At 55.2% G+C, this 23442-nt stretch overlaps 1 protein-coding gene across 7 annotated transcripts in view; it reads right to left on the reverse strand.

Moving 5' to 3' along the window:
• The window catches only part of LOC121493264, a 33708-nt gene extending 19138 nt beyond the window's left edge, over positions 1 to 14570 (reverse strand). For 2 of the 7 annotated variants that reach the window (XR_005988431.1, XR_005988433.1), the window contains exons 1-6: positions 14463 to 14570; positions 11746 to 11822; positions 10760 to 11500; positions 8968 to 9081; positions 4512 to 4665; positions 4241 to 4419 (exon numbers count right to left, since the gene is read on the reverse strand). Coding sequence is in view for 4 of the 7 variants with exons in the window: in XM_041759041.1 (XP_041614975.1) it covers positions 4241 to 4419; positions 4512 to 4588; positions 8968 to 9388 (677 nt within the window). In the remaining 3 variants the exon portion in view is untranslated. Of the gene's footprint in view, positions 1 to 4240; positions 4420 to 4511; positions 4666 to 8967; positions 11501 to 11718; positions 11823 to 14462 lie in introns of all 7 variants that reach the window. The other 5 variants (XM_041759044.1, XR_005988432.1, XM_041759041.1 and 2 more) reach the window with 5 other exon arrangements.
• Between the last annotated feature and the right edge of the window lie 8872 nt (positions 14571 to 23442).

The following is a 23442-nucleotide window of genomic DNA, read 5'->3' on the forward strand; positions in this document are numbered from 1 at the left end:
GGGTGACTGGTTAACCGTGTCATTGTGCAGCCTCTTGTCTGCGCGTCACACACAAGGGCAGGGGCCGCCGAGGCCCCGGAGGGAACACACACACACTCCTTTCCAGGGAAGGTGATTGAGCTTTTCTCCTTTTCATCTGAAGAAAAGGCACCTTCTATTGAAAGAATGTATTCACAGGACCTGGGAAAGCTCATGTGCACTCAGCCCTCCCGATTATCCCCAGGTGGCTGTGCTCCGTGGGGGGCTCCCCCACATTCCTTTCTGCCTCTGCCTTTGTTCGGCCTCAAACGGGCCCTGGGAGCTCCCAGGCTAAGAGTCTCCTCCTTAAGCCCCTGCCAAAGACCCTATTCACTGCGCGGAGAAGCCAGGCAAAAGGTGGTGGGCAGCCTTCCTCTCCCCCGACCCCCAGGGTGGGGGGCTTAAGAACTCTCCATCTGGATTGTTTTTAAGCCCAAAGAAACTGGAGAGCAATTAAGAGACCCACAACTACACCCTCCACCAGCCCCCTCTCCCCTGATTAATTCCCTCCCACACGCATCCCAAGTGAGGCCGACCCCAGCCTCAGCTACTCAGCACCTGCTCTGTCCCCTGGTCCCTCGTGAGCCCGGGACTGGGGGAGGGGGTCCGGGGGAGAGAAGGGAGCTGAGAAGACAAACACAGATATTTCTGGAGACTTTCTCATCGGTCAGTTCCCAAAAGCACGGCAAGAGCCATCACTTTTCCACAGTGAAGACCAGGATACGGGACCAAGCGTCTAAAATCCAGAAGGCACTAGAAGTTTTGGGATGTACAGGGGCTCCTCAGAGATGGGCCTGTCACCCCTGGCACAGATGAGGAGTTCCCCACCGCCTCCCACCTGCTTCCACTGGATCGAACTGAACTTGGGGACCTCTCGCTGGTGCTGCTCTGTCCTCTCGTTGTCCTGCTGCAATGCCCGGAGGGTGCCCGGTAGGGGACACCGCTGGAGGGCAGACCTCCTCCCCACAGAGTCCCAAGGACTCTCTCAATTCACGCCTTTCTGGAACCGAGAGCTGCCCCCACAACAGCCCGTCCCTCAGACCTCCCTAAGGGCCCCGGCTTCTCGAAGCTATGCAGGACTTGGGCCTGCCCCCTTGGGACAGGCACCATGGAGAGAGCTTTCCCTCCTTCCCTGCCCACCTTCATGTCTCCCTTTCAAAATGGGAACCCCACACTCGAGATGGCAAGATCCAGCTCTTTTCCAGAATTTTCCATCTGCTCAAACCAGAGATGGGAGGCCAGGCAAGGCTTCCTTGTTCTCCCTTTAGGAGAGAGGACAGGGCTCCTCGGAGGGAAGGGGGACCGCTCCTGGGACTTACACTGTGTTAAACACGGATCTTCTAAAAAGAAACTGCCCCCAGAGCCGCAGGCCTCTCTCAATTCAGCTGACAATGCTGGTCTCTACATCGCCCACTGCCCTTTAACCCTTTAGAACCTTAATTTGTCTCCCTCCACACCCCCTTCTGTGTAAAGCTGCCTTCTTCTTTTCAAGGAAAAATTCATTAGCAAGCTCATTAAAGATGGGTCGATTTTTTTTCTCTTTCTGGAAGTCAGATTGCTCATAAAAAACACACTGAAGTTACTTCATGCAAACGAATAAGAAACACATGCATCCCGCTGCCCTTAAACTTGCCAGGTTTTGACATTATTTGGAAAAATGTGCTTGGAAATGCGTTTGGGGTTTCAATCGCAAGTCAGGAGGCACGAGGTCAGGGGGCCCCCGAAAGCTGCAACGAGCCCCCCAAGCAACCTGCAGGTGGGAAAATGCGGGGCAGAGGGGGCACTTTGGGTCTTTGCATGAGCACAGCCCACTGTGCTCCACTGGACTCCACTTTCTGCCCACCCAAGGGGGAAGCCTGTGGGACGGGAGCGCCAGCTTCCAGACAAGACCACCATCTCCTCCTTGACATCTGTGCCCTCCTGGAAGCATCCAGCTAGAGGCAGGCCCTGGAGAACAGTCTCTCACGTGACAAATGGCCAGAGAAACCCCTCCCACCACGGTGACAGGGCCTTCTGCCCTCTGGCTGGTCAGGGTCTCCCATCCACCCCCTCAGTGCTCAGGGATGGGCCAATCCATCAAAAAAGAATTTTCCTGAAAATGTTCATTTCTTTCAACACTTAATAATGCCTGGGCTGTTCGGCTGCAAGGCTGATTTATGATGTTATGTTTTAACTTCTTTCGTTGTGAAGAATACTTAATCTAGTCCTTATTTTCTGCTTAATGATGCACAAAACCCCAAATACGTGGGACACACAAAAATACGTATTTGCCCGAGACTGAACATTTACAAGTGTACCTGAAAAAGAACTCGGCCCAAAGAGACGTCGTCCTGCACCACTGTGGAGGAGGAGGGGTGGGGGTCTGGCCAAGTCTGGGGCTGGCTGGGCACCTGCCTTCACCTTGACTCTGCCCCTCAGCTCAGCCGCCCCTGGAGGGAGTGCTGAGATGTGCCTAAGGAAGAATCCAGAAACTGTGGGCACCTGGCTCAGACTAGCTACACGGATCTGTCTGGTAAGCTCCGGATGCGACCCCCCCGCCCCCCCCCAGACCTGCATCCTGCCCTATGTAAAGCTACCCTCCCAGGCCTCTCTCTGCCACGTCACTGTGCCTGCAGGTGGCTCGGCAAATGCCAACTTTGGAGTAAATATCACAGGGCAGAGCCTTCCTGGTGCCCCTCCTTGGATTCAGCCCTGGGCACACACTCCCCGCCTCGCCGCAGCCTGCCTAGCTCTCCAGGGAACCCAAACAAGCAAAGACAACGGTCCCCAGGTTTGGATACCTCTGCCCCTTGCTGTCTGCACTGATGGGTTTTGTTTAAAAATAATATCCACTCCCCATTTCCCTTTCAGCGGAGAAGGGCAGGGCCGCGGAAGACCTGTCTCTGAAACTTTGGTCTGATGAAAGGGCATCATGAAAGCTGAGTTAGAAAGCCAGGGCCGGGCAGGGGAGCATGGGGATCTTCGGCACCTGGGGGTGGGGGGGCCCTGCTCTGGCATGGAGCTCTGTGCATCGCCAGCCCTCTAACAGACCCCACGTGTGGGTGCCCAGGGGGACACTGGCATCTGGCCCAAGGACTCCGCTGGGACCTACCGGAGGCCCCATGAACGTCTGAGGGCTTAAGTTAGCCTCACCGGGCTACTCCCCATCTCTCACCTGGACCACCCTGGGGGTCTAACTGCCCTCACTTATGACCCCAGCGGCTACCCCGGGAGCATCCAATGGGAGTCACACAAGACACACGCAAGCCCAGCCTCCTGCGCTGCTGGTGCTAACATCCCCTGACCCCTTCATGAGACTCGGCTCCTGGGACCCTAAAAAGGCCAAGTGCCCTCGGCTGAACATCCCTTCTTCCGATCCACCTTGCTGAGCTGCCACTTGGGCCCTGTCACTGCGTGGGATCCCCCAGAGAACCCCGCTAGACCCCTCTGGGCCTTAAAGCAAAGCTGGTCTTAGGCACCCCAAGAGAGGCCCAGCCCTGAGCCCCCATGGCTCTGTCCATGCGTCTCGAATAAGTGAAGCACAGATAAACAAATGACTCGTTCTGGAGCCAATTGTGTGGCTACGATCCTCCGCTTTCTTCTTCTCTACCATTACTGATTTTATTTAAACAGACACAAACATGCCCATCTCACTGCAATTTCAGGGGTGAGAAGGGGCCAAGAGAGGACCTCACTCAAAAACCACTCTGTGGATTAAAGAGCATTATCAAAGCCTCGCGTGTGGGAACTCAGCATTGTCACGAGGGCTGACATAGCATGGCTTTCAGGGAGGAAGGTTTTCTATGGACAGACAAGCTCCTCTGTTTCCACGTCTCCACGCTGGCCCTCTGGCCAGGCCTCAGAGACCAGAGAAGGCAAACGCACCATTCTGTATGTCATTCACGTGCTTAGCAAATTCACTGAGGGCCTACTGTGTGTACTGTGTGCCTGGCCCGAGCTGGTTCTCGAGGGCTCGGGGCCAGAGTGTGGACACCCCTCACTTACCGTGCCTTGGCCACAGAATGCCACTGCCCAGGGCGGGCCCCACGCAGGCTGGCTCCAAGTGGCCACGATCCTGGCTCCAGGCAGCTTGCAGACAGACCCCCAGGCCGCAGGGTTGGTGGAGAAGAGGATTCTCTCCTGGTGGCGGCCCCCTCCCCAGGTTAAACGTGTGCATTCTTGAATAGAGAGTGTGAGCTGAAGCTAATGAAATTCTGGTGTCTCAGGAAATCAAGAAACTCACCCCAAAGCAGGAAGAAGTGAAGAGGCACAGGGCTGGGCATGAGATGCCAGGTGACCATCATCAAGGAAGGCTGGGTGGTGCAGGGCGGCGCTCCTCCGGGGGCTTCTTTCTGCCTCTTCCATCCGGTTCTTCAGCCGACCCAGCCAGGTCACGGCCAGCGTGCCGAGGACAGGGCTGACCTGCAGGAGAGGCAGGAAATTAGAATTCCCACCGGGCCAGCACTGCAGAAGAGCTACGCACACACAAGGAAAGGCACAGAGCCCAGTCTCACCTGCAGCGCGGTTTTCGGTGGAAGGTGGTTCGTGGAGATGAGCAGTGACATGAAGAGGTGAAGGAGAAGCAACGGGCCTAGGTGGCAGCCCCCAAACCAGCCGTGAGGCCTGGGGACAGGCTGTGGCTAACACCCAGTGGACGAGACAAGAGAACTGGGGTGGTGGGCGGGGGGGGGGGTAGGATAGAAGTCTGGTCATTCCAACCCTCCCTTCGCCCGCCCACCCCCCCCCCCCAAGGGAGGAGGCATCTGATGGTTGGAGGAGATGGCATGCCAGCAGAGACCTGTCCCAGAGGCACCGGGGACTGGTTCTTGGGCCGCATAGGGCTTGAAGGGGCTCCTTAGGCCGGGGAAGGGGTAGTTGGGACCAATAAGAGGCCAAGAGACAAGCAGGCAGAAGGTGGACGAGGAAGCAGACAGGGCCAGGTAGCCACAGGTGTGGGCTCAGCAAGGACAACCAACCCGCTAGGCAGAGGGCTGGACAGCTGAGGCCCAGAGGGTCCCGAGCCCCGTGATTGGGGCACAGAGAAGGGCCAAGTGGGTCAGGCCAGGCAACAGACAGACTGTGGCAAGCAGAGCTCCAGGTGGGTCAAGCTGGCCACCAGACAGAGCGGAACAGGTAGGCAACCAGGCAGAGGCAAGAGCCTGCAGAGCTCCCTGGAGGTTCCCAGCCAACGCCTGGGCTGCACAGGGGCTAGATTTAGCCCCAGCGGCAGGAAGGCATCACGGAGGGAGAGGTCCAACTCGCAGACCCCAACTCAAGAGGGAGACCCGAGTGGCCGGAGCCGGAGGGGCACACACCGCAGCTGTCCCCGTGCTCCCACCTCAGTCCTGAGCTGCAGGCGGGGGTCAGGGCAGCCATCAGCACTCAGCTACGGGACGGGGGGTGGGAGGCAGAGAGGGCAGGAGGGGGGCACAGCCCTGGAGCTGCGCAGGTTCAAGTGTCCTCCAGGGCTTAAAGGTCACGGGGGGCCAACTGGCCCCAGACAGGCCGACCAGGGCCTACCCCTCACACCCTTCTGCTGGCCTTCTCCAGAGCCGGAGGCCACTGCTCCAGCGCCTGAGGCAGCCCGAGGCCGGCCTCAGCAGAGGCAACCCCCCGGCCGGCCCTCCTGGGGAGGCAGAGACCATCAAGGGATGCGCTAAGGGAAGCGGGGCCAAGCCGGGGCCGGACCAGGGGTTTCGCTCAGTAAGGATCAACTGTTGGATGACGGGATGGACGCCTGAGTGAATGAAGGGGCAGGACCAGCAAAGCCCAGCAGAAATGGGGCCGGGGGTGGGGCGATGCCCACTCCCCCTCAGTGAAATGAAATCCACCCTCCACCCGTTTGCCTAGAAGTCCTCGGTTCCCAAAGACTCCCGTCTAGCATCACAAGTATGGCAGTTCCTTCATTGACTCACCTGTCCAAACAGACATCCCACATACTCTTACTGAACCCCACTTTTGTGCCAGGCTGAGGCTGGGACACCCAGAGGAGGCATGGGCTGGCCTAGGGCACCCCCAGAGGACCGGATCAGGAAACGGTGACGAAGGGAGGAGAGGAAGACGGGAGTGGAGAACAGAGGTGGGCAGTAAAAGCAGAAAAACAGAAACGCAGAATTGTGGGATGGGGGCGTCTCCTGGCCTCTCGCATTCTCTGCTCTCCCACCTGGTGAAGCCACTTTTTCCTAGAACTCTAGGGCCTCCGGGATCCATTTAATGCAGGATGTTGAGACCTACGGGTTCTGGGGACCGGGGGGCTCACGCAGGAAGCCAGACTGGACTCCTGGGCTGGAAGGGTGGGGTGCAGGGGGTCCTGTAGGCACAGGCAGCAGAGTGGTGTCCTTCCCAGGCACAGACGGCAGACACAAGAGGGCAAGTGAAAACTTTGGGCCACCCCTACACTCAAGGGAGCAATTAGCTCAGACCCCTCTGCTGGTGGCCTCAGAAAAACTTAAGAGGCCTGACTGCCTAGTTTCCAGAAATCCAACAGGAGCACAGTTGGGGGAGAGTTTTGTCAATGCCAGGCACTCAGGTGCCAGCAGAGTACAAAACCCCCCAAGATCCTGACCCACTAATGCCTTCCACACCCTTCCCAGGTTCTCAGATGCTGGTGTATTAAGGACTCAGGGGCTTGTACTGTAATTACCGCTATGTATTGGAGAAAAGGCCCGCGGTTAACTTCTTCCTATTCAAATTAAGTCCTCTCGTTTAGAAACACCAGGACCGGCTCTATTTTATTACTCTCCAATAACCGCAGAGCGGGGGAGGTTTTGGAGGGATCTCCATTTTCAGAGGTGCTCATCCTTACCCGGTGCCCTCATCCAGGCAACATCTGGATCACCCAGACATCCTTCGACAATTAAGGCGCCTAGTTGGGTTTGCGGATTTTAAAAGTGCAAACTAATTCCGATCCGCGATGCCCGAGACCTTTAGCCAACAGAGAACTCCGAGGGCCTCCTCCCCTTGCTCCCATCACCCCACTTCTCCTTTAGTTTTCCATTTGGCTGAAGGTCTGGTAGAGTCTGAGGATTCACTGGGAATGAGCTAATCTTGACTGAGTGGCCTTGGGGTGAGAGAAGCCCAGGTCTTGGGACACAAGACGGGTTTTGAGGGGGCGGGGGGGATGCCTCCTCTAAAGATGTGGATGGGCTCTGAAGAATTCAAAGATCAGGACAGAGCTTGGGGGCAGGGGGAGGAGGCATTCCGTTGGGGCACAGGACACACAGGGGTGAGAGAGATTAAGAGGGTCAAAGCAGGGACTATTGGTTCTGATGCCAGATCTGAGTTGTCATGTCCCTTCTGTGCACTTGGCTCACCAAGTGATCCTGACAAACCTCTGGCCCTCTGAATCTCACGCTCAGCAGTATGTGGAAGCCAAATGTGAACCTCGAACCTTGCTGTCCCATGGGTGGGGGGGGGGCCTCTGGGGCCCCCAGACTCCTCTACCTCTTGACCAGGATGGGACCTTCCATGGGTGTTGGCCTTGGGATAATCCCATGGGTTCTACACATAATGTTAAGTTTTAATGATGGGGGAGTCCTGAAACAGGTCAGGTGCATGCTCCGGTAGTGAATGTGCACCCCCATTCCCAGGCTTTTTGGGAGAATGAGTCCAGGAGGCATGAAGCTCCCGGACCACGGGGACAACTGTGTGTAGTAGGGTCGAACAAAGGAACTTTCTGCCAAGCAGCCCTATCTGCGGCCCGCTTCCCAAAGCAGCCTTCAACTTTCAACCCTGCTCAATGGACCCCACGCTGGGACAGAGGCAAAGACTTAAATGAAGAGCAAATGAAACCCGGGCTCCAGCACCAGAATTAGAAGTGTGGCCTAAGCACCAGTCGCCCCTGGTCGCCCCTGCCTGCGGACGCCAGTTCACCTCATTATGATAATCAGTGTGTTTTTCCTTCACGGACAAAGAAGGGCTCCTTATGAGACGAATATTGGAATCCAGCAGCTACCTCATTAACGTCTGCAGCCTCTTCCTTGACAAGGCCCAAGATTAGCCCTGTGTTCATTAAGGGGAAAGGGCGGAAAGTGGAATAAAACTGAAAACCACAGCTGGCGGGGGAGGGGGAGGGCGCTTTCTGTTGGCCATTCATTCGCTGAAAGGCTGCGTGTACCTTCAGGACTTAATCACCAGTGAGGGGGGCTGGGGAGGGTTTAGCCAGGATGCAGGAGGTAAAGAGGTTAAACTTGATAGAAGGAGTTAAAAACCCAAAATGGGGCAATTTGATTTGAAAGCTTCCTGGGATTTGTCACTGGGATAATCAATTTAACATCTTTTTCCTGTTTACTTTCTTTCAGCCCGACCCAAGAGGAAACCTTTCTCTGGTTGGGTTTTTCGTAGATTTTAATATTCTCTAAGGCTCCCTTCCCCACCTTGTGGTGCCTCTAGTGTCTTTTCTTACTGGTCTTTTTTTTTTTCTTCTTCTTTCTCTGTTGCTCCCCTCCCCCTAAGCCCACATCTTTCTTCCCTCTTTGGTTCTCCCCGTGGGAACTTAACCTGTAGGAAAAGCTGATGGGGACTCCGATTTTCTCATGAACACTTTATTGACCTTATTTCAAGTCCCTCAGGTAGTGTCTGGTTCTTACCTGCAACACATCCCACCTGACCTGCCAGGTAAAGATCAGTAACCCTATTCCATAACTGAGAAAAGAGTGGCTTGGCAAAACTGACTAACCCCAAGGCCTCAACACCAGGTGATTTAGCCAGGCCTCAAACCTGGCAAGATGGTAAGAAGTAGACTCCCAGAGAGAAGAGCTGTGGATGCTCCAGCGCCTGGGAGAAACTAAGAATGAGGGAAGCCAGGAGTAGGTGATTCTGTGAAGCATCTGGGGAGCAGGGGTCAACAGGAGGAATCCAGAGCCGAAAGCCATGTGAGGGCAAAGAATGAAAATGTGTCCATGTGTCCTCATGTGTCTGTGTCCATGTGCTGGAAACGTGTCCAGAGTTAAGCTACAGAAAAGTCATTACCTGAGTTAGAGGCGTTCAACGGAGCAGAACAAGTCAGGAAGCAGTGGGTTGAAGAGGAAATTGGAGATGAGGAAGGAAGACAGCAAGTGTAGACAGGCCTTTCGAGAAGCTTGGCTGCGAAAGGAAAGAGACAGGCTGTAGTGGCTGGGAAAGGGGATGGCGGGGCCTGGGAGGCTCCTGGCTGAGGAGAGAGCAAAGTTAGGAATCGAGAGGGAAGAACTAGTGGTGGGAGGAACAGGTCTGAAACAGGACAGACCGGCGCAGAGGACACCTCTTCCTTCGCTACCCAAGAGGTGACAGGGGTGCAAATGTGCCATGGGACCCCAATCGGAAGAGCAGCTTGATGGCCTCTATTCCCCTTGGAGGTGGCAGGCCAGCCCCGGGATCGGGACAGGGAGTTGTGAGGTTCAAATGAATCCATGGTTGCAAAAGGCCTTTGCGGACTGCAAAGGGAGACATAAATGTTCACTATAATTACTCACTGGTAGCAGGACGCTCAATTTTACAGCCCACTCAAATCTCACCGGGGCCTGGATTTTCACTGACCATAAATTATGCGTCCTTACATTAAGGATGTAAAAACCAGTGGTAAAAGCTCCTGCCAGCCCCTGGAAGACAAAAGGTTCCCTCCTAATAGCCTGGATTAACTCAAAGCAGCTCTCCGCCCACTTCATTTGTCACCTTCCAAGTCACCCTTCCACCTTCTATTTGCCACATAATCCAATCAGCCCCTTTCAGATGCCCGGGAGCTATTGTCTCCACCGAGCTGGGCTTCTCTAAAGCGCCAGAGTTGTTTTTGTCTTGTCCGGACAAAACTGGTTGGCTTAAAAGGGGACGAAAGAAAGTGCGGGTCGAATGAGGACCCCAATTAGCTTCCAGGAGACTGTTTTCATCATCTTTGGATCACATACCAGGCCTGGTGTGCTGGGCATATTGTCGGCGTTCCAGAAAATGTTTGTTGAATTAATTCTGCTTTTATTTACTCTGGAATTTATTTATTGAGCGCAAACACACACAGCACCTACTGGGTGCCGTTATTACTGAGGGAGAATAGGCTTGGGCATGTGCACTGCGAGGCGCGATCCCCGGGAGTTAAGTATCTAGCAATTTCCACAGCGATTTACAAAGCACTTTCATAGTGGTTACATCATTTGGTCTTCAAAAGCTCCCTGTGGGGTAAACGCCAGTGCTTGCTTTTTTTTTTTTTTTTTTTTAAATCCCCATTTAGCCCATGAAAAGGACTGGGGTTTGGAGAAGTTAAGTGACTTGGTTAAGGTCACACCGTAGTTGAAAGGTGGCACCAGCGCCGGGGCCACCCACACCCCCCTGAGACCACGCTAGACAGCTGGGATTTCAAACAGACTATCCCACTGTCAAATGTCTGATTGGAAATCAAAGGGCTCTTAGTAGAACTCTGGGCCAGGAGGGTACGGTGCAGCCACAAGGGCACTAGGGTCCAACTCTGACCCCTTCTCTTGCCAACAATGCGACCAAACACTTACAATCCTCCAACCTCAGCGCCCCTGCTGTGAATGTGAACGTGTCCCGTGCCACGGGAAGGGCACTTGCTTCTTTCTCCTAACATCCTCCTCCCCCTACCGCCAACCCTTTTAAAATCCCTCAAATCAACGTTGAACCCATTCTCATCTGTAAATGAGGCTGCTGTGTTCGTGTGTACATACGACATGGAAATAAGACGCCTGTAGAACACAGAAAGTGCTCTGGAAATGACCACATGCACGACTCATGTTCCTACTCAGGTCAGCCCAACGCCCATCTTGGTGACCCCTACCTGCTTGAAGGAGAGCCCCGCGGACAAGGGCTGCCTGGAGCGCTGTGGGAGAATAAACGAGAAGCATGAGACGAGGGTGACAGGGGTGGGAAGGGACTGACCTGCGCAACTTTTTCAACAGACATTTGCTGACCACCTCCTCTATGCCCAGCCCTGCCTGAGGCAGTTTTATCTCATTCAATACTCACAACAACCCTGGGAGGCTGCTCTTCTTGTCCCCATTCCCCAGAAAGGACAGGGAGATCTCAGAAGAGGTAGGGATGCCCTTGGCAGTTCGGTAGCATGGCATCGGGGCTCATGCTCATTCCAGAAGCCCACCCTGGGCCTTGGAATTGCCAGTGAGATGCTGGTCAAGCCCTTGGCCCAGGTCCCCCTCCTGAGAAGTTCCCAAAGGGATCCTTCCGTTCAGGCCATCATACAGGCAACCACAGGGTTGTCATGGGAGAAAGACTGACAACTGGTTGGGGAGGGAAACACTCCAGGTTGCTGGCACATAAACACAAGCAGAGACTTATAGGAAAGTATTCATAGCATCAAGGCATAAGCATAGCAAAGGTCAAGGGTTAATGACCAATGCCCCCTCACTAGGGCATTGGTTTAAGCATTCAGCCAAGAGGGAGAGCTGGCTGGTCGGTTCTGGTCCTCTTCATCCTTCGTCATCCTCGTCCTCGGGGTGGGGGTCTCTGCCAGTGGCTGCTTGGTATGCTGGTGCCATCCAGGGGTCGGAGTTCATACTGTCCTCTGTAATTGATCAAAGGTTAGAGCACCTACTTAAAAACCCAAGTCTAGGTAGTAATTAAAACTTAACTGAATTAATTACAACCAAAACTAATCAGTTAAAATTTAAAATGGTCTTTTAATTGCTAATGGGTCTGGGGGTGGTGCAAGGAGGGTGGCAGGGGTGGGGATTTTGCCCGTCCCGTTGGGTTACACACTGCCACAAAGAGGGGCTGAGGTACCATCAGGTAGAGGTGAGCAGCAAGCACCTTGGCAGCAGCGTGGCATCGAGAGGTGGTCCTTGAAGACAAGGAGGTGAACGGATGATGTCATCCCTGAAGACACCCTATGGCAGGGGAAGGGGGCCAGATTAGAAACCATCTTGATGACCTCTAATGGTCAGCACAGGAACAGCAGAGAGAGAGAGAGAGAGGGAGGAAGGGAGGGAGGGAGGGGGCAGTCAGAGGGAGAGGGAGGGAGGGGGCAGTCAGAGGGAGAGGGAGGGAGGGGACAGTCAGAGCGAGAGGGAGGAGCAGTGGGAAAGAGGGGGAGAGGGGAGGAGTTAGGAGGGAAGAGGGAGGGAAAGGAAGGAGGAGGAAGGGGAGGGGGGAGGAAGGAGGGAAGGGGAGAGGAAGGGGAGGGGAAAGGAGGGAGGAGGAAAACGAGAGGGGAGGGGGGAAGAGGAGAAATGGGAGGGATAGGAAGAAAGAACTGAAAAGGGGAGGAGGGAGAGAAGTGGGAGGGGGTAAGGAAGACTTGATTGACAGGGCACAAGTGTTGGCTGTGTGCGCATGCGCAACCCGAAGCCAGGGCTAGCGGGCCAAGAGCCGATTGCAAGCACAGACCGCTAGGGGGCGCGCGGCCGGCACCCAGGACTCCGGAGCACAGCCACCTGCGGCGCTCGCGCACGCGCACAGCAGAGCCTCCTGCGCCCCCGCAGCGCCCGGCCCGCAGCTGCCAGGGGCACAGCTGGCACCGAATGGGCGGGGGGGGGGGGGGCGCCCAACAGGTCTCAGGCTGGGGGCGGGGGAGGCCACAGCCCACACCAGCACCTCGCGCAGGGCCGCTGTGGTCCCGAAACACCGCGCACGCCGTCGCGTGCCAGCATCCACCTGTGGACCTGGAGCAGCGCCCCCCAACACATGCCCGGGGGCCTTCCGCACCCCCAGCCGAGGGGCTCAGCCCGCATCAGAGACACAGGAGGTCATCAAGAAGGCACTCGCCATAGGATCTTTCCAGAGCGCGATTCCACTTTTAATAAGTGAAAACACCGAAATCTGGGCTCTGACCTTTCGGTAAATCCAATTAAGCGTAAATTAATGAGGATTGTAAAGGCCCAGTTCTCGATACACCGTTTTTCACTCATTTGTGCGGTCTCTGGGACACATGATACAAAACATAGCGCTACAATAATAATAATAATAAATAATAATGATATAGAGGCAACCAAAACGAGCAAAAATCCTCCAGAGCACCGTGGACCCCCCACCAGCCCCTCCGCGCCACCTCACCTCCCCTCCTTGGCCACAGCCAGAATTTCAAGACCTCGCGCTACGGCATCTAATTAAGGATTTTATGACCTCTCCATCCTGCTATGAGCCACACCTTTCCTGAGACCCCCCCCCCCAAAACCAAAAGATGAACTAATGTGCGTGCAGCTCTCCCACGACACCCTAAGTCACGCCGCCAGTGCGGATCGCGGCATCCCTGCCCGGCTGCTCCCCGTGAACCCCAGGATCCTGAAACACTTCCCCCTCGGGTTCATGATTCCAGAATTCTCCAGGAAATCCCGCGCTCGACCCCCTCCAGCAGAAGAACAAAGGCCACCTCCCCTCGCCACCCCGCCCCCCAAAATTCCGCAGTGCCGCCAGCGCCCTCTGGCGGCCGGCGAGAGAACCTTCCAGAAACCTGCCACGTAGCAGCCCGCTCGCGCCCCCCCCCCCCCGGAGCCCGCCAGCCCAGAGTGGGGAGGGGGCGGCGTGGGGGGGCTTGACAGGGACAAAGGAAACGGCAAAAGACGACTTGATCAAAAGTCAAAAGCCCGCAACATGTCAGAATCTTCTAGCGACCGTCACGCCATGCAAAGAAGACCCCAGACCCCAGGTTCCCAACTCCCAGCGCCTGGACAGCCCCCAACACGCCCCCTTTTCGGGATTTCTCCCCTCCCTCTGCATCCGCCTCCCCCCGCGCCCCGGACGCGGCCTTCCGTCCACCCCGGCCCACCCCCTGCTTCCCTCCTGCCAGTGCCCCGAGGACTGACCCTGCGCCCCGCCGCCCTTCTCCACGCGCTGGTCCTGGGGGCTCCCGGCAGGTCGGCACTAGGGCGCCGTCTCTCCCCACTATCAGAGCGACCGATGGGCGCCAGCCAGATGCTCGCAGCGATCTCCCTCCACGCTCCGCCTGCAGCCCGCTGGGCACGGACCCTGGGTGTCTGGATTCGCAACCCCTCGCGGACGGGGACCTGTACCCCTCACGCCTACGGGCCACCCAGACCTGGCCAGGTATCAGGGGGGCTGTCTACCTGGGAGACGCTTCCTCCTGGGGGCTCCCCCTCCAACTGGTGGGCCACGCAGAATGCACCCGCCGCCATATCTCCCACCAGCCGTGACTCTCAGGGTGGCTTCGTGCACCGAAAACCTGGGGTCTGGACCACTCGGTGGCTGCGGTACACCGGGTGGTGACAGCCATCCATCGGATTCCTCCCCTTGGCCTCCATCGGAGCCCCCACCACGCAGCCTGCACCCGCAGAGCTAAGGGGCTGCACAAGAAAAGGGCCCTGATTCGCCCCCCCGGGAAGATGTGCCTCGAGATTTCCCTGTCTGGCCCAATTTCATCGCCGACGCTCGGGGACCAGGCGAGGTGGCCGCCTTCGGGAGGAGGTCCCCGGCGTCTGTCATCGGCGTGTCCAGGAGGACAGAGCCCAAGCTCGAAGGGATGTCGTCTTGCATTTGCACATCCTTGCAGGCGAGGATGGCCGACCACTCACCAGGTGGGGAGGTTCTCGCGTGGGCGCCCCGGTTCTGCCGAGGAGCTGCGGCCGAGGCCAGCGCGGCCAAGGCGCGCTCCATCTCCGCTCTCCGCCGTCTGCGCTAGGGGCTGGCTGGGTGGGGTTTATATGGAGGCGCAGAAGGGGTGGTCTCTGACGTCAGCGCATTCTGCTGCAATGCGCTCATTTCTCCAAAAGTGATTGGCCGGAAAAATGAGCCCCCCAGATTCTATGACAAATTGCTCTAGCCGCACCCAGATTGCAGCAAAGAAGGGAGGAAAAAAATCTGCCGCAGTGCCCCTCGCCGCCATGACCAACACCCTGCGTTCCTGGTGCTTTCTCCCCCCCCCACGAGCCCCACGGGCCCCACGGGCCCCACGAGCCCCACGAGCCCCACTCGCAGAGCGCGGCGACCGGGCTGCACAATTTGCTGGGAGAGCCGGACAAGGGGTGGTTGTCCCCAGGCGGGCCGAGGGTAAAGCTGGGGCGCTGGGGGCAGCAGATCGCACACCTGACTGTTTCGGAACCTCCACCGGGGGATGCGCCTTAGGAGCAGAAAATGATGCTTTCTGCTTATTGCCCCGGAAAATAAAACGCCCCGAGCGAGATAAGCGGTGCCCGAATGTAAGTGGGCGGCTGTCACCCCCTCTTAGCCCACCCGTCCATTTCTGATTGGTTATCTTTGACATGGAACCCTCGGCGCAGCATAGCATCTCCGAGTCAGAACAACCGGGTTTTGGAGTCCCGGGCTTTGCCGCTGACGACCTGTGCACGAGAACCTTGCAACGTCCCTTCCTCTGCCAGGGGGTCCGTTTCCTACACGTTAGCAAGGGGGACCTACCTCCCCCCACAACCGCGGTCCTAATAATAATATAGACATGAGCCCTGTCCCTCTAGGGAAAGTACTTTTCGAGGAGGACTGTGTCCCACGTGGAGATGCAATGGGGTACCCCCCCCAAAAAAATGGAGGTGATTTCCCCAACAGAGACACTCTGAAAAGCGCCCCCCCCCTCCCCGTGCCGCCCCGGGGAAACAGGCAGCGACACATGTTGCGGCAGAGCATAGCTGCACGGCCTCGTGCTCCGGGACTTGGCACATGTTAATCCGTAACAGGTGGCGCCTTCGGCAGCTCTGCCGGGCACTGAGTGGCAAAGCGGGCAGGGCCGTCAATCAAATGTCCTCTCGAAAAGGTCAAAATGCTGTTGAAAGGGACTAAGGATCTATCTTAGGGTGACAGGTGGGTGGCAGCCGGGAGGGCAAGGATGAGGCGCCTAGTGACAGGAGAGGGGTGAGAATGAGTGATGGGTCCCAAAGGGGCAAGGCAGAGGGGCCTGCGGGGACTATCAGGTTAGAACGGCTCCTCCCGCTCTTCCTTTTTTTTGGGGAGGGGGGTCCCCAAGCAGCTTCAGAGCATCCCCCCCTCCAGGCCCAGCGGTCCTACGAGGCGGCTTTCAACAGGGGCAGGAGATTCCTGGGCGGAAAAGAAGGAACCGGGCTATTGGAAAGCCCACGAGGGACGGCTGCAGGGAGCTGCAAGTGGACCACCGGGTCCCGAGAGACACCGAGCTCGGGCGGGGCGAGCAGGCGTGCAGCCGGGAGACGACAGAGTGGGCTGGGGGGGGCTGGCGGGGGCCACCCTGAAGTGTCAGATGATGTGATGGGGGAAGAGGACGCCCACTTTGCAGCCCGGGGAGCAGGCAGGGAGCCCCAGAGACTCGAGTCCCCCAGCAGGACTTGCGAGACAGAAAGGCCTGCGCCAGCCGCAGACGTCAAGAAAGCTTCAAAAAATCATGGCTCCGAGCATCCTTGTCAACAGGAGAACGTTTATTAGCCTCAGTATTAATAGCTAGGAAACAGCCGGAGCGGGCCGGGACCAATCAGCGTCCAGGAGCCCCTGTCGTCAGGCCTGCGCAGCCAATCAGACGCAGGCAGGCCCGGTTGCTAGCCTCTCGGGGGCAGAGGCGAGGGGTGCGCATTGTCACGGGGGCTCCAGCTCGCCCTCCACGCGTGGGAGGCCTGCGTGGGCGCCCAGGCGGCCACCAGAGAGCGTCAGCAGCCACGCATTCGGGGCCTCCGGAGGCCGTCACGGAGACAGTGCCTCCTGGCGTCGGCCCCGCAGCCCCAAAAGGACATGAGTTGATGCTCTGGGAGGAGCCCCAGACCTTGGTTGGGTGCCCCCGGGAGGCCCTGGAAGGAGAAACTCCAGACATCCATGCGCATCTCTTCTCGGGGCCTGGCGCCCAGGAGGAGAGTTGGGCCTCCCAGCGCAATCAGCCTCTCTGCTTTTTTTCTGGGCTCTCTGGCTCCAAAGCCCTGTGCTCAGAGTTTAACGGTAAAGCCCACTCCTCTTTTCCAGGGTCTTACTGACAGGCCAAGGTAAAGGACCCTGGAAATTATGTGTTTCCGACAAAAGCGCCCGGGGGGTTGAATCCCCTCTCTGCTCCCTCCTAACTGGGAGGCTGAGGTCCAGGCCTCTCCCTGGGCCCCTATTTCCTCATCTGGAAAAAGGAAAGAGTTGGACAAGATGGTCCCCAAGGAGCCTTCCAGTCCTGCTTTGCTTGATTTGAATGTATACATCAGGCGAGTCAAATGTCTTCCAGAACATTCTGCATGACAGTAATTAGTATCAGGTGTATCCTGCAGTCCATGTGGTTACTTCATCATTCTGCTTTTCTTTCCATTGTATTTTATTTTAAACAGAACACCATGGCAACATGTTTATCCTTCTGGCTTCCTGAAAGAAAGAAAGAAAGAAAGAAAGAAAGAAAGAAAGAAAGAAAGAAAGAAAGAAAGAAAAGATAGAGGGGAAAAAGCAAAGAGAGAAAGAAAACACTGCTGTAAACTAATCTCTACTGAGCATGGTTTTAACCACAATAAAAAAAGATATCCATATGTTTAAATGTTTTTGTTGGCTTTTCTGGAGCTCAGAACCTAACTTTTTAAATATTTATTGGTCCAAAGCAATGGAAGAAATAACTTGAAAGAGCCAAATCTATGGTAATATTTGGATCCAAACTGTTTCTCAATCTGAGCCATGTCGTGCATGCTTTCCTTGCTCAAAAAAGGACAATTTGAGGGCTCAGATTGATATCAATAGGGCAAAACAGACAAGGAAATCCAGGTTTGAGAAATGACTCGTTTTCTTTCTGTACATGCCGAAACCCAGCTCTCTTGAAGAGCCCTGGAGGAGAGCCAGTGTCCCAGACGCATGGCTTAGCCTGTTGCCTTTTTTTTTTTTTTCACATAGATCTAATTCAAAGCACACATTTTTCTTCTTTTTTTAATTCATACTTGGGAACCCTCAAAAGCTGTGTGAGCAGTCTCCTATCCACATGTACATACTTGTGGGCAAGTGTACAAATGTCCTAAGATTTGGCCAGGAAATGAAGACAAGGTCCTCTATATCAATCTCCCAACCATGGGTAAATGCACTCTCTTCTCAAAAACCACACTGCCAGCTTTTACAAAATAGCATCCCCTGAGCGGCAGACTTTCCCAGTCTTCCGGGTACCCCTAAAATGATAGTATTCCTCAGAAATCTCTTGAGGCCCCCTCCACACTTTCCACGAGTGGCTACAATGAGGCCGCGCCTTCCTGATCACTAATTCCAGTGCCAGCCTCTGGCAATTCCAACCTGTCAAAATCACACGTCTCTGAACCCCCCTACCATTCCCTGCCATAGGCCTCAGCCAAGATCAGAGAAGTAGCAGGGCATTCAGAGGGTCTTCCCATGAATTTATTTTGGGGTGGAGACACCTGGACATTGTCAGGTACAGTCTCTCTGCCTCTTATGAGGTGAGAGATTGGACCTCAAACAGTCAAGGATTTGGGGGAAATTACCAAATAAACAATAGTCCCATCTTTTGGGGGCATGGAATTGACATTGGCTCTTCTAGAATGCACCCTGACCTGTTGCTCTGAGAGTAACAACGCCTCAAGAAGTTTAAAGAAGTATTCTACACCCAGTGTGGGACTTGAACTCACAACCCTGAGATCCAGAGTCCTCTGCTCTGACTGAGCCAGCCAGGCGCCCCTCTCAGGAATTTGATTTTGCCTTCAAAACAAAGTTTAAGCGTTTAAGGACTTGTGCGACGGGCTGGCTTTTTATTTCTGGTCACTTATCCAAACACAATTCATACCCGCATTGCCTATGGTTTATTTATTTATTTATTTATTTATTTATTTATTTATTTATTTATTTAATTTATTTTTTTTGCCTATGGTTTAGATGCTTGGGGGTCTCTGCCGGATGTCGTGATTCTGGGGTTGGGAAGTGGGGAGCAGTATGCCCTGGCTGCCTGTGTACTTCTGGATTTCTCCCACACAGGATGCCAGTTTCAGGATCACCCTGCTTCCCCAAATCCTGAGTTCTGGGTGCAGCCTCAACCTTTGCATAGAGGAGTTTGTCAAATTGTAGATATTAAAAGACAAATAAAAGTCAGCGCCTTTTGCAAAAGGCCAAGGATAAAGCTTACTTCCCGGTAGACTGCTGGGCTTCAAGACAGAGCATATATGTGCTTGGCTCTGGGGGTTTGTGGTATGCGGGAGAGAGGGTAGACACTGTTCTTTACCAATACTTTCCACGACTAGAGCCAATGAAAAAGAACCGGAAGGTGGTAGCCCAAAATTACCCCCAAATGCGCCACCACCCCCCCCCAAAAAAAAACTATTAGTTGCTCTGGGTGAATAGATTCTGGGTGATTTTTCTTCTGTTTTTATGCATTTATCTAATGCATGTATTGCTTTTATAATTTGCCCTTTTTTTTTTTTTTAATGCAGCACTGCAAGATGACTGACCATGTGAGCCTCCTCCTTAGGGACCTCAAATATGAATTTTTTTTCTGAAATAAATAAAAACCGAGAGACTCAGGCCTCCCCTCCTGAGTAGTTTAGGCACAGCCTGCAGACAGAGGTTTTCAAGAATGGAATGGCCACAGAAGAAGGGCTGGGGCAGCCCCACAGCCACACCCAACTTCTAGAAGGGCTCTCTCGAACCTGCACCAGAGGTGAGCAAATTTGGAGCTGGTAGCAGCAAAACACAGTGAACTTCACGGGTTTCATTCCTCCAGGAGAGGCCTAGAGAAATCCATTTACCAGTGGATAAGGCAGGCCAAGAATGGGATCTTGGCGGAGCAGAACACCGCCATGGGTTGGATTTTAGAAGTCACATCCTGACACCAGGAAAAGGTGGCCACGTCGACCCGCCCCGCCCCCACCGGCCCCCCTGGCTTTGGGCGTGGGCCAGCCCCCGGATTCAAGCAAGGGGTTTTCTTGGCCCAACTCCATGGAAATATTTCCTTCGGTGGAGCAAAGAACCGCTTCATTCAACTGCCTGCGGCTAGGGAGGGGGCTGGCTTTACTGTGTTGACAGAACTGCCGAGGCCTGGGGGAGGGGCCCCCAAGAAGAAAATGTATTCCAGGTAGAACAGGACTGGAAAGTTTGCTTTTTTTTTTTTTTTTTTTTTAAACGAAAAGATCGCTGACAGTTGAAAAACAGCCACCCCACCCAAGAGGCTCTAAGAGAAGACATTTGTACTAGATTTCAGTGATGACTATAGCAAGACCTGTCTTCTTAACGGCAAAGGGAAGGGGGCCAATTCTGGGCACGCTTTCAATTTAAACATTCAAGGTCTCGAGCCTTCCAGAGAGCACAGTCGGCCTCCCTGGGCCAAGCCTGGTGATATCTGTGTCTCAGCCTCACCCAGAAGCCACCGGCTCACTGGGGGAGAGGCAAGGGCGCCCAGGAGACTGGGCAGTTAGGGGCCCTCTGCACACAGAGGCCATGAGCAGGGCTCCCAGGGGCACACAGTCCTCCTTGTCCACGTCACGGTCTAGTCCCAGGCAGGGCACCAGCACGGAGGCAGAGGAACCACCCCCCCGCCCCCCCCCCCACCCCGCCGGCCCCCTGGCTTTCACCAAAAAGCCACAAGGAAGCGTGTGCATATGACAACAGCTCAAAGGCTCAGCTGCTAAGGAGAGGCTGAGGGTGACAGGGAAGAAGGGGTGTCTTCACCTTGCAATGGAATGATGCACCCTACTCAGTGATATTCAGGGGTGGAAGGAGGTGAGAGCCTGACATGCAGGTGGGTGCCACTCTGTGTAGGGCCCTGGAGGCCTGGAGTCAGCAGGGCCTGACCCCTAAAGCCAGGAGGTGACAGCCCTGTGATCACAAAGTCTAGAACGCCCGAGTTCTTTCTCAGCCCTCTGGGGGACCAGGCTCGCCTGGTGGTTGAGGGTTTGAGCCCTGAGAGCAGACCTCCGGTACAAGTCTTCTCACTCTGCACATGGCCTTGGCTTTAATTGTTCAGCCTCCTGAACCTCATTTTCATGACCTGTAGAATGGGGACAAAATGCCTCCTTTGGGTGGTAAGATTAAATGGGAAGAGAAAATGAGTGCTGTGTTCACCATGTGTCCCCAGCTATAGGACACAAAGGGTACCCAAAGACATCTTGGCTTTTGTCGTTTGCCTTTATTTTACAGGAAGTGTAAATTTATTCTGTAATTTAAAAAAAAAAAGGTAAAAGCAGACAATCTCTCCCTTGCTGGACTGCCTGCCCGCTGCTCCCTTGAGGTGTGTTCAATAAACGTCTGTCTCCTTTAAAAAAATAATAATAATAAAATTTCATTAAATTTAAAAAAAGTAAATCCGGTAAAACTGCTAGGTCAATGAGCAAAAGGTCTGTGCTCTGCTCACCCTGTTGCCCTGCCACAGACACGTAGGTGCCCTTCCCACTTGCAGCCTCTTTGCTGGGCCCTGTGGACTCTCTGTGGACCAGGCCGGCCACCCTAGCACCACCACCACCTGGCCCGGTACCCTCCAGCCCCCGGTACCCTGTGACCACCACCAAGGACCAATTGTCTTCTCTGGTATGACCTCCCATCTCTAAATCTGGGATCTGAGATGTAGTTTGCAAGCTCGGGAGGGGGAAGAAGAGATCTTTCAGATAAAAATTATTCCCAGGACATGTGGCTGCCTCTCCCCCTCTTCCCTACTGTCCTCCTAGACCTAGTAGGACACAAGCAGGTGAGGACATTTGGCGAGGAGGCGGTAAGGCCAAGTGGGTGATAATGCAGGCTCTGGTCCCAGACCAGGTTCAAACTCTGATATTGCCCCCCACTTGCTGCTCTTAGTCAGTGTTAGGCCTCTCTGTGTCTCAGTTTCCTCATCTGTGAAATGGGGATAATAATACTATCTACCTCTCAGCAAGCACCTTGTTAAGAAGAGTTAATGAGCCAGTATACGTGAAGCTTTCGGTACAGGGCTTGGGGAGATGCTCAGTCACTGGGGTGGCATCCTACCACCCCCCACACAGCTGCTCTGCCCCAGGGGGACCGGACCTAGCAATGCCGTCCTCTCCAGAGGAATGCAGAGCACAGAGCCTTGGCCCCAGCCTCCCCCAAGTTGAGGAGGAACACCTCCGGGCCTGGCAGCAGGACGGTCATGAGCCTCTCCGTCCTGGCAATCCCAGCAGAGGGACAGTAGCAAAATTTCTGAGGGCCCTGGAGGCACCGTCCATACCAGCCCCTGCCGCGTGCCCTTTCTAGAGCCGGAATACACACGCATCTTGCAGCCACAGCCCACTGAAAAGCTTTATTCACTCCTCGTTGGGGTAACTGCTGAGGCCTGAAGGTCATTTCAGAACCCTGGAGGTCACAGAGGGCCCCTGTGTTTTGCCCCCATCCACCAACTTGCTCAGGCTTATGCTCTGCAAACGCTCTGCCCTCTGAGACACGGCTCAAATGTTCAACATACCCTTTAGGTGTTTGCAGAAAGGATGAGCTTAGAGGCGTCTGCCTTTAGGTAAACGGAGCTGCCCTTGCACTTTTGATGATAAAGAAAAGCAAACAAAGGCCGCCTTTCAAAGGCCTGCTTGCTCCCACTGGCTCCCAACCTAAGGACACCTCCGCCTTTGTGAACTGTTGGGGGTGGAGAGCTTGGGAAGGCCTCTGGACCCCTGGGCCCTTTACGGAGGGTCCTGCCCGCGTCACCCCATGGCACTGGTTTCCCCTCTGCAAAAATACGAAAATCAATACTCAGGCCACAGATTTTGCTCAGACAGACTAACAGACTCTGAAACACACACACACACAAAAAAACCTTCACAGTATCTGGAAGGATCCTGAAGACCAAAGTCCCGGCCAGTGTGGTGGAGGCTCTCTGAGCCCGTCGCCTTAGTAGGAAGCACACAGGCCGAGGAGCCCAGATAATTGTGCTTTCGTTCTTTCAGTTCAAAAAACGCTGGGTGCCTTGGAGGCACTGTCGTAGCTGCTAGGGATAAAATGACAGGAGATGGGACAAACCCTTGGCCGGTTGAAGCTCAGGGGAGCGGGGCTGCACACCTACTATGTGCCCGGCTTGCCTCTGGCTGCCTCTGCTTGGATCTCAGGTGGACGGCGTGCTCGGCCGTGGCCCGGAGAGGACAGTGAGCCATCCTGCCCTCCCTGGGAGCGGGAACCGGCCAATAGAGAACTGTCACTTAAGGAGAAGAGAGAGCCGAGCGGGGGCTGGGATGACCCTGAAAAGCTGGCACCTCTCGCCCGGGGCTGAGGATCAGGAATTCTGGGCTCACGTCTTTCCCAACAGTCTGGCCTTATGTACATTTCCCAGAAATTCTTACTGTTTACTCTGAGGGGCCTCCCCACAGCAGAAGCCGTTCAAACCCTGCTTTCAGCTGTAAGTCACTTTTCTGGCTGGCTCAGGGCACAGACATCTCGGAGCGTTGAACGTATGGCCACGTGGCCGCCCCAGAGATCCAAGCAAAACTGTCTGGCTGCCCAGCCCGAGCTGTCCCTGAAAGGCTGCAGTGTATATCCTGGCCTCGGCTCCGGGGGCGCACACTGGGCCTTCACACACGCCCTGAACAGCCAGCGCAGACCCAGGCCCGCACTCGTGGCCGCTTTCTGCCGCCCAAATAGGGCTCTAATTTGGAGAAACCTGAGTGGACCTGGGCTGGCGGGGGTCAGGAAGTGGCGGGCAGT

The sequence above is a fragment of the Vulpes lagopus genome, chromosome 6 (assembly GCF_018345385.1).
Source record: "Vulpes lagopus strain Blue_001 chromosome 6, ASM1834538v1, whole genome shotgun sequence".
NCBI lineage: Eukaryota > Metazoa > Chordata > Mammalia > Carnivora > Canidae > Vulpes > Vulpes lagopus.